At 36.3% G+C, this 10,115-nt stretch overlaps 2 protein-coding genes across 2 annotated transcripts; both read right to left on the reverse strand.

The window, feature by feature from the left end:
• Positions 1-809: 809 nt before the first annotated feature.
• serpina10b (serpin peptidase inhibitor, clade A (alpha-1 antiproteinase, antitrypsin), member 10b) lies at positions 810-3,610 on the reverse strand. The gene is made up of 5 exons (XM_053335041.1): positions 3,495-3,610; positions 2,690-3,325; positions 1,960-2,233; positions 1,265-1,412; positions 810-1,173 (listed from the first exon to the last, which is right to left on the reverse strand). Exons 1-5 carry the CDS (start codon positions 3,529-3,531, stop codon positions 982-984), a joined length of 1,287 nt encoding a protein of 428 aa, XP_053191016.1. The 5' UTR covers positions 3,532-3,610; the 3' UTR covers positions 810-981.
• A 115-nt stretch (positions 3,611-3,725) lies between these two features.
• atxn3 (ataxin 3) lies at positions 3,726-9,222 on the reverse strand. The gene is made up of 11 exons (XM_053335042.1): positions 9,155-9,222; positions 8,262-8,426; positions 8,132-8,176; positions 7,947-8,032; positions 7,785-7,851; positions 7,113-7,200; positions 6,859-6,988; positions 6,581-6,744; positions 6,135-6,291; positions 5,845-5,909; positions 3,726-5,724 (listed from the first exon to the last, which is right to left on the reverse strand). The coding sequence occupies exons 1-11, from the start codon at positions 9,197-9,199 to the stop codon at positions 5,678-5,680; spliced, it is 1,059 nt and encodes a 352-aa protein (XP_053191017.1). The 5' UTR covers positions 9,200-9,222; the 3' UTR covers positions 3,726-5,677.
• Positions 9,223-10,115: the final 893 nt, after the last annotated feature.

Consider the following 10,115-nt stretch of genomic DNA (forward strand, 5'->3'; position numbering starts at 1 on the left):
ATATATTTAGAATGATTAAATTACTGCGGTTGTCTAATTTATACACCCTGTTCAGAAGTTTAGCACTTCATCACCAATTTCTAACATAGCATCATTCAGCCTGTTACCTTGTGCATGGTGTTCACATGAACGTGCATGGAGCGCACATTAACAGTTAACAGGTGTTTATGAGTTATGTCAGTGTAGTGCTAGTGAGCGTGCCGATGCGTCCATTAAGGGATCGTCGCACACTCATCTGTTTCGCCCTCTGTGCACACTATGCCAGTGAAATAGATATGGGCCTTTCTGAGCTAAGAGGTTGCTTTTTGTTGACAGTCTCTTTAAGTCCCTTAAATGTATGAACACTCAAATCTTCTCATTTATTAATCTTTTTACTGTTTATCATTACATAGCCTTATTTTTGCATTGTGTAATTTATGTGTCTGTTTCTGTGTATTATTAATATTGCATAATGATGAATATGCACATTACTGTTTATTTCTGTTTTGTGGTAACCACCCAGATGATATCAACAGAAGAGTTTATTCTGCAATAAATGAGGGGCATCTCAATGAGAGTGTGTGTGAATTGGAGTCATTAATCCACCAACATCATTCCAGTTCTTACCGGACAACCTGTGGAGAGTGCAGATACATTCTTGAAATCAGTGCCTTCTGATTTATTCATCTATTATTAGGTCTCAAGTTTGGTATTCAGTAAGCCAACATCTATTTTATACACCCAATATTGTTCAAATGTTGTATGACTTTTGTGTATGTGAGTGCTGGAAACATGTGTGACTCATTAAATGCAAAAGAAAGGCACAGTAATGTTGTTGTAAAGTTTTTATTTATATGGATCAAATATATGTAGGCTTTCAAAAAAACAACAAAAGCATCTCTAACCAAATTTGAGATTATAATATACATCAAAATAGCCTTTTAGAAGCCAGAATAAACACAATGTCATGTGTAAACACTTCTAACCTCTAAGTCATGACCGTTAGTTTTTGGTGGGGTCAATCACCCTGCCCATGAACAGCAGACATTTTGTGTCTTCGTGGTATATGAAGAAGAAAAATGGTCTGTTGACGACGAAGCTCCTGGGTAAGGAATATGGAATGATGCCAGATGTTGTGACAGCTGCTGCGGTGGTCCCTTTCTCATCCACCTCAATCACAGCCTTGTGCAGCACCTGTGATTGTCCAGAATAGATAAAAAGTTATCATCTAAAATCAAGAAAATGTGAGGATGTTATTGTAGAACAGTGAAAAATGACAACAAACCTCTGACAATTTGATGCCTCTGTCCTTACTCAGCCTTGTCAAATTGGCTGAATCACTGAAGATACCGGCAACCCCCATATGTGGTAGAAGATTGTGCAGGGAATATGACTTCTCCATCTTGAATTTGGGCAAATTGACCTCCAGTTTCCTGAAAGCAAGTCTTATTTTTTACAGCAACCTTCTACAGCAAATGTCACAAAGTATTTTACCATAAGAGATAAAATGCAATTAACCCTTACATACTGTTCAAGGTCAAATCTGACCTTTTTTACATTTGAGAGCTGCAAAAACACCATATACACATTTATTTATTTATTTAGCCAGTTGTTTCCTAATATGACTGTCAGTATAGAAAAATGGAAATAAAGTGCATAATTGTTTGATTTTTGTGTAGCTGTGCACATTATTATATATGTACACATTTGACCAGTGTTTATTAAAAAAAAAAAAAAAAAATCAAAACTCTCCACTGAAATGTGTTTTTTGTATTCATCATATTCTTTAAAATGTTCTACTGGACCATAAAATAGTAAATGTGAATGTCTTTTGACATAAGATTAATCAAACATTTATTAATGGCTGATGGGGAATTTATGAATGTTAATTGGTGTAAAGACTGAATATGAAGAATATGAACAGTATGTGAGGGTTAAGATGCAATATAATAGAGTCAAAGCTGTTTGTCATGCACTTACATTTTTCGCAGGTGTTTGATCCAGTTAAGAAACCTCTCAGTAGTGATCTCGTCATCAATAACGGTGTAGTCGATACCTTTGTCAGGTAGCAGGATAAGCATGGAAACACCTTCCTGGTATGACATCTTCAGGACTTTGGCACCAAGAGTAACATCTTCCATCATGTAGAACCTATCCTCTATAAACATCATGGGCACTTGCACAATATTATAGTTGTCAATGTAGAAGGGTGCATTTCCTGTGTAGTTGGCATTGAAAGGTGTCTTCCAGCTTCCTGTGGAGGATATAATAGTGTTTGTGTTATTGTGTAGGCTAGAGGTCAAAGGTTAAAGTACAGTTGGGAGTCAAAGCACAGTTATTAACCCTCACATACTGTCGAGGGTCAAATTTGACCCATTTTTACATCTGAAAGCAGTAAATACACTCTAAATACTTCTTACTTTTAGCCTGAAATTTGATGACATTTGAGTGCACCTGATTTACCCATATTTATTTAAAAAAATACTGTTGCATTCTTCACATTTATTATAGTTCATGTTTTTTCTCCATAAACAAGAAGTGTAAAAACTGAATGATAACTCTCTTACCTCTTTGAAAGCTTCATTAAGGCAACTCCTATTCATGAATGACTTTTTGTGCAGGAATGTGGTAGAGATTATTTACTGTGAGGGGATACTGTGAGGAGTCTGAATATGAGCAGTATGTGAGGGTTAATGACCACAGAACTTACCCTGGAAGAAAATCGTGTTGATTAACATGAGTTGAGTCGCTGCATGAAGTGTTGACATCATGTCTCTCACTTTATCCTCAGTCTTTTGCCTTATATACTCATTGATGTATCTGACACTCTCCTTTGTGTTGTTAAAGTTTACGCTTCTGATGTCCGCATAAAAAAACTTCTTGATTTGGTTCTCAAACGTCTTCTCTATGTCAAACCCCTGGCGCACAAAGAGGGCCATGTTTTGGTCCAGTTTCAGCGATCCATTGTGCGTGATGTTCTCATGAAGGAGCTGGAACAGTAGTGGAATAAGCTCTGGCTGGTCTGCCCTCTCCAGCTGCTCCAGTTTGAATCCCCGAAGTATTTCTTGACGTGTCTCACCACCAGTTGCCATTAAGAAGGCAGCAAAACTAGTGGAGATGCTCAGAGGTGAGAAGAAGATGTTGTCGTCGTGATAACCAGATATTTCCTCGTAAAGTTTCAGCGCAAAGTCCATATTTTTAGAGGAGAGATCCGAAATGGTGACGCTTTGAGGTTGTGCTTGGTAGACAGGAGCGAGGAAGCACATGTAGGTTAGAATAAAAATAAATCCCATCTTAATTTTGTTTACCACCATAATTTGTAATGAGGAAGGTCTTGGTGCACAACCTGAATCATGAAGACAAGTACATAGAAGAAAAGATATCAAGAAAACACAATTGAGTAATCACTAAACCAACACTACATAGGATGAAAAAGCAGGTTATATCTCAGTTATGACTAAAGTAAGTCATACTATAATTTTTTTTTTCCAAGATTGACTAACTGTCATACGTACCATCCAGCTTGGGCAAGATTACGTCTGAAAACAGCATCTAGTATTTGGGGAACCAAAGTGCAAGTGTGCTCTCAGTGTTACATATTAACCATGATACACAGCCTGTGGTGTTGATCCAAACAGAGTCACAGCTGTTTTCTGAACATTCAGGGCCTCACAAAACCAAACCCACATAACCAAAATCAGTAGCAGGACATTAATATCTAAAGAAATGCGACAACGTGAGAAACATTTGGAGGAGTGAATGTTGCTTTAATCCCGGAACATTACCTAATACATTAAAAGAAAGAATGTGCTGTGGAAATGTGAAATATAACAAAAACAAAGATGAATTAGTACTTATTGTAAGAATGTAGTGAGTGAAAATAATGCAATCACAAAAACCCAACTACCAACATCTTATATTCTTTCATAATTCCATTTTAAATAGAAAAAAAAGCCTAACAGATCCAAAGGAAATGAAAACAATAATGAAATTCTTCCTGAAAGTCAACCAGCACAAGAAGTCAAACTTTACATAACGTCCAATACGATTGTGGAGGAATTGTTTTAAAGGTATATCTATGCTAAACTGTAAAAGGTTTATGAACTAATAATTGGTTCCATGAAAACACTGTAAACAAACTTAAATGTTTTAATGCTGTAACGTGGTCTCTTCTCTTCATTAACACTCTCTGTTTTAAGCAAACTGCATATTGCAGCTTGCAGGACTGAAGTTTGAGGAAGAGAAATGAGAGATATTTTAAACCAGCTGTGGGATTCAAGGATCAAATGTGAAAAAAATACAATGAACTTGTATGCACAGTAACGTTTTTGTTGTCTTATTTCTCTCTTTGGATTTCAAATTACGAGGTTAAATAATAGTCACCCTTTAATTCTCGCTCTTTTTCTGTGATCGATCAGCCATCCTCAGTGCACAACTAATGTATCTTTGCACAACTAATGTGCACAAAATTGCTTTGAAGTATTACTGGAATACATGATAATTCAAATCAGTGCAATTTCATGAGTATTTCAGTGGCTACAAAACAATTGAGGAAACAATTGATTGTACTTTGTAAAGCGGCGGTGTCAAAACAGAAATCATAACTTTAACAGTCATTTCTTTATCACAAAGTCCCTAAAATGTTATGACAAATACTGATGAATTGAAATGATGTATGAAGAAGCCATTTGTCAGACTCTTTTTGGTTTGAAGTGATCTATACTGTAGTGAATAATGAACCATGTATTCATTTATCAGCTGCAGTTTTTGCAGTTTCTGCAAACTTTGTTCCCCATTGTAAGTCAAGTTATTTTGGACAAGATATGAAAAATAAGCGTAATCCTAAAGCCTCTTAAATGCAGCAAATAGCTCTATAGAATTATTTTGTTCAAGGTCCATCCAAAATGGACATGTGTTTGTAGGTTGTGAAATCTTAAATGTCATTATGTCTACTCATATACTTAAGGTAATAACAAAGCCACAACATCAAAAATATGTTGCTGTCTAAATACCTTAGGAGTTCACAAGTAAAATGATGTCATCATGATGATGATGATGTCATGATTAAATGACCCACGTGTTAGTGCTGGCTAAAAGATATTTCAGTAGATTGCAACAAGGAATAACTTTAAAACTACACTGGTGGTCTAATGGGGGTGGGGTTTGGGATCACATCATATGTCCTACAAACCCAAGTCAAATACAAAGCTAGGAGGCTCGGGCATCTTGTGAACTTTTATCTGTGATCTAAGCACTGGTCTCCTATGGCCTTCACAGAACATCAATCTCTGTATGTATTCACCTCCAAACAAGTAAGCACACCCATTATATGCAGAGGATTCCTTTCCATCTCTTCCAGAGAAAAAACGAGAATAAAAAACAGTATACAATAGAAATAGAAGGCGCCATGGTAAAAAGGCAAATGGCAAACTTGGATTAACTGCATCATGAGTTCTGTGGTCACCTTGTCCCAGCCTCAGTGCCTCACCGAGTTAGATTAGACTAACTGCTGCCTTTTCTTTGTTGTCATTCTCTTCTCTATAGCCTGTCAGCGAACTAACCAGGGGAAATGTGTCAGTCTTCTGACTGTCCTTATGTTCGCATGTGCAAAAGGTTAGAGGAAGGAGCAAAGCTACCCCTTTTACAGGGTTGCCATTCCAGGCAGCTGGTAAACAACGTAAGCAAACCAATCATAACTTTATTGGCTGGGCTTTTGTTGTTTGTCCACCTCAGAGCCAGTATTCTCTGAAAATAGAAGAGCAAAGAAAGTCCAAGTTACTATATTAAATGTCTAAGCTGGATACAGTAATACTACATGTAATCTAAATTACTTTTATATATAAATCAGTTCATTCATGTGCTAACCTGAGTCAGTTGTTGATCTTGTGTTTGGTTGTTGAGGAATGTTCGGCTGAGCCTGCTGCTGCTGCCTAAATAGTCAAAACGGGATTATTATGAAAATGCATTCTATTATTTTCCATTTACTTAAAGAGGATGAACACAAAATCAATTGTATTAATTTAATGCAATAAACAGTACACATTTGTATGGACTGCACATACTCATGTATTTGAATTTATAAACTTACACACACATGTACTTACATATATATATATATACATCCTGTACATTAGTCAACAGGCCGTTGAACCTACCGATCAAAGTAAGCTTGTCTCCTCTTCCTCAGCTCCTCGGCTGTAAGCGTCTCATTCTGGCCTTCGCTTTGTCCTCCTGCAGAACTCCCTGCTGCCTGGCTCCCTGACTTCACATTTCCCAATTCAGACTCTGAAGACTTGTTGCTCATCACTGCACCTATATTATTAAAACAAAAATCTAATTTTCAATACTGACAATTTGAAAATGGCAAAAATCATGATAAATACTATATATATATATATATATATATATATATATATATATATACTGTATACATATACATATACATATATTACTCTTAAAAACATTTTTTAATGCTGGAATTGAATTTATGAGAATAAAACTGAGGACCAACTGATGAATTCAAATGATCCGTGGTAAAAGCCTGATAATCTGGACAAATACATTTCAGAATATTTCAAAACCTTATGGTTCATTGTTTTACCTTGCATACTAAGCTGTATGGCCCTGCGAAGATCAGCCTCTTCGTCTTCTACATCTATGTCCTGTCTGCTCAGTGCCAGAGCTCTCTTCAGCTCTTCATCATCATCCACAACTTCATTCTCCACACCAAAGCTCATCTCTGCCTGGTTCAGAGCTGCTGACCTGCTGCTCGGAGTAAAAGACTTGATCAATGGCCACAAGTAAGTCAAAGGCTTTTTTTAAAGAACATGAAATATAAACAAAGACGAAATCTGGGCCTTTCATACTGTATAGTCATACCCTGCACTTGTCTGGGCCTCATCCTCTCCAATAAGCCTGGGTCGCTGCTGCTGCTGCACTCTCATGATCCCAAGAATCTGTTCCGCTTCACACTCCGGGAGGTTTCCTCGGATCACAAATATGGAATAACCTGTGACAACACAACTTCTATTAGTGGTTCTACACTGAAATATAATGAAACTGAAATATATTTTGATCTGTAAATAATTCCATCAGTCTAAACACTGTGTAAAAATAAGTCAACTCTAAATTACCTTCCTGCTGTAACTGGGCAAGGAAAAGGGCTAAATAGGTGTCTGATATCAACTCCGGTCCAGTCAAAAGTGAATTCAGGTTAAACCACTGTAATGAAAGCAAAACAGTTTTTTGTTAGTAAATCAAGCTATACTCAGTAATGGAATGCAACTAGGTACATTACTCAAACACTGTCCTTATGTACAATTTTGAGGTACTTGCTATTTTCTAATTTTACTCCACTGTATTTTGGAGGGACACATTTACGTACTCCATATTTATTTTCCACTTATAGGTTGCTTTTCATACTATATTATACTATTCTATTGTTTACATTGTCTGCTCTTTTCTTAAAAAACTAAAACTAAATTTTGAGGTGCATTAGTGTATAAAAGGTCCTATATTATATATATTTATAAAATAGTGTATTATTATTATGATGAAAACATAACTTGTGATATAATATAATATAATATAATGCTGTAATTAATCTAAAATTGGCTCCACATTGACAATGCAGCATTAAAATGTTCTTACATGTATTTGTTAGTGATAAAACAAACTATAATAAACAATAATAATACAACACTACAATATATCTTCTTTTACTCAAATAAAGAGTTTGATATTTTTTCCACCATTGGCTATATTTTAATTGTTTAAAATTGTTTTAGAAGACAAGTGCCTCATACCTGCTGTCCAAGTTTGCGTATAGTAAACCAGTGTTCCTTGTAATTGCAAATGAAGGCTTTCTCATTTCTGAAACATTAAAGTAGTAAAAAAATGAACAAACTGTGAAGCATTTATGTAAATATAAATGAAGACGATACACAATCTTGACTAAGAATCTTTACATTGGATTTATCATCAGACTCTGGTACTCGCGGCTGTTGAAGAGGATAAGCTCCAAGCCCCACACTCCCAGAGCATTGCTAATAACCTAGGGGAATTATACAACGGAAGGGAAAAGTTAATATTACTGACTTGAAAAGTTTATTAATCTGTAAGTAACCATAAAAAGTGCCTGTCTTAAACTCACTTGTATTGAAAAGAACCCGCTGTCATCCATGTTCCCAGACGGTTGCTTGAAATACAATCATAAAACATAAATGATGACACTGAGCGGTTATAGCGTGTATAAAATAAGTTGACCTTCTGTATCTCCTCACCTGTAAAAAGGTCCTGTACTCCTCACTGCCCATGCCTCCCTCGGCCATCCTCATCCTCTCCTCTTCATCAAGCTGATGAGCAATGGAGGACAGGTCCACGGGAGTGAAATACTCACCCTGCAGCAGGTTGTTGAGACAGTGCTGGGCACAGAGGGAGCCCTCTTGCTACAAATAAAGGATTAGTTATTTCCTAAGAAGCTGGCACAGCTGACACTTCAGACATGATAACAAGACTAAATAGGTTTCTTCACAATTTATCTTGGGAGTTAACTAATACTAAGATGTTGTGTATCTAGTCTGTTACCTTCTTTGGCTTTTTTTTCCTAGGACGGCATATTGAGAACACGCCCTACTCTGTCCGTGATTGGCTATGACTCAGTGCCTCCGTTGGTTAGATTTAGCCACGAGGAGTGAGATTGGTTAGGAATAGTGTAAGAATATCATGATAAGCCAATCAGAGGCCGAGTAGGGCGGGTCATGACTTGGCTATCCTAGGAAAGAAATATCGCTTCCTGTAACAATTATACACTAGTGTAGCTACATACAGCTAGCTTAAAACATATCTATCTTATTATTCCTTTGTCATGCCAGATAGCTGTAGCAAGTGACTTCATTTACTAACTTGACAAAAATAAAACGTTTGCGGCTTTTACAGACTATTTTGCGTTATTACTCCTGACTGAAAACAAACGTTTCCCTTATCAGTGACTAGCAGATGCAGTTAGCATTGTTAGCTGTCTGGACAACAATACTGCCAAACAGCACCAAAGATCTCGTAAAACCGGTTCGATAGCGCCGGTAAACAGATCACCGGCATGAAGCTCAAAGTTTAACGAGTAAACACAGCGAACGACGTGTGATTAAATCTTTAAAATTACACGTTTTTAACTTACTTTCTCATGAAATATGGAATCCATATTCAGCTCTCTGTCAAACATTCAACTCTGACCTCCAGCTCCTCTGTGTTCATCACCATGGAGAGGAGGACAGTCTCTAGCAGCGCCCTCTAGCGGCTAGGATCCCCGTTCAAATAACAGGCTGTATGCACATGACAGATTTGATGCTTCTCGTCTCTGGAGCAGTCTTCCTGAAGACCTGAAGGCAGAGAGTGTTGATATTTTTAAAAGCAAACTTAAGACTTACCTTTTTAATCTGGCTTTCAACTGAATTTTATTTGTTTATTAATCTGTCTTTCATTTTTATATTTTAGTCTGGTTTACTACTTGGACTATTCTTTTATTATCTTTTTAAAAATCTTATTTCCTGATTATTTTCCTCTTCATGAACCCACTTTTTATGTCTGGTTTTCTTCATCACTTTTACTCTTGTTGTTTTTTTACTTTATTTTCCTCTCATCTTTTTCCTTTTAATACCCCTCCTAACATTTCTGGTCTTACCCACTTTATTCTATAGTGATTTATTTTATTGTTTCCTTATTATATATTTTTTAATGGTTTTATTAATTGTTTATTACCTTTTATTTTATTTGGGTATTCTTATTTTTTAAATGTTTTATCCTGCCTCTTGTGTTTCCTCACTGCTTATGAGAGTTATGATAGAGTTCCCCTCAGTTCCTGTTTTTATAGATTTTTCTCCCCCTGTTTGTTTGTTTTTTGACCATGTAAAGCACATTGTGTTACATTATGACGTACTAAAAGTACTATAGTTTGATTGATTTCTTCCTGTGCCTTCAATTGGATGTTTGAGCTTCACTTTGAAGTTTAATACAAGAATCATTTTTTCCCATTCATCTGCTCAAAGTGAAAAGTTTCTTATTGCTAACTGAAAAACTGATTTTAAGGGGTAGGCCTATGAGCATGATTTGTGAAATCACAACTAGTTTGGAAGCTTATC

Source organism: Scomber japonicus, chromosome 16 (assembly GCF_027409825.1).
Source record: "Scomber japonicus isolate fScoJap1 chromosome 16, fScoJap1.pri, whole genome shotgun sequence".
Taxonomy (NCBI): Eukaryota; Metazoa; Chordata; class Actinopteri; order Scombriformes; family Scombridae; genus Scomber; species Scomber japonicus.

What these genes read in the sequence shown, in the direction of transcription:
- serpina10b (XM_053335041.1), bottom strand. Translation starts at nt 3,531, where the DNA reads ATGCTGTTTTCAGACGTAATCTTGCCCAAGCTGGATG. An exon ending in CAACACGATTTTCTTCCAGG is followed by an intron (nt 2,234 to 2,689) that starts GTAAGTTCTGTG and finishes TATCCTCCACAG; the next exon opens with GAAGCTGGAAGACACCTTTC. An exon ending in GAGGCATCAAATTGTCAGAG is followed by an intron (nt 1,174 to 1,264) that starts GTTTGTTGTCAT and finishes GGACAATCACAG; the next exon opens with GTGCTGCACAAGGCTGTGAT.
- atxn3 (XM_053335042.1), bottom strand. Translation starts at nt 9,199, where the DNA reads ATGTTTGACAGAGAGCTGAATATGGATTCCATATTTCATGAGAAA. An exon ending in AGTCTGATGATAAATCCAAT is followed by an intron (nt 7,852 to 7,946) that starts GTAAAGATTCTT and finishes TTAATGTTTCAG; the next exon opens with AAATGAGAAAGCCTTCATTT. An exon ending in TACGCAAACTTGGACAGCAG is followed by an intron (nt 7,201 to 7,784) that starts GTATGAGGCACT and finishes CTTTCATTACAG; the next exon opens with TGGTTTAACCTGAATTCACT.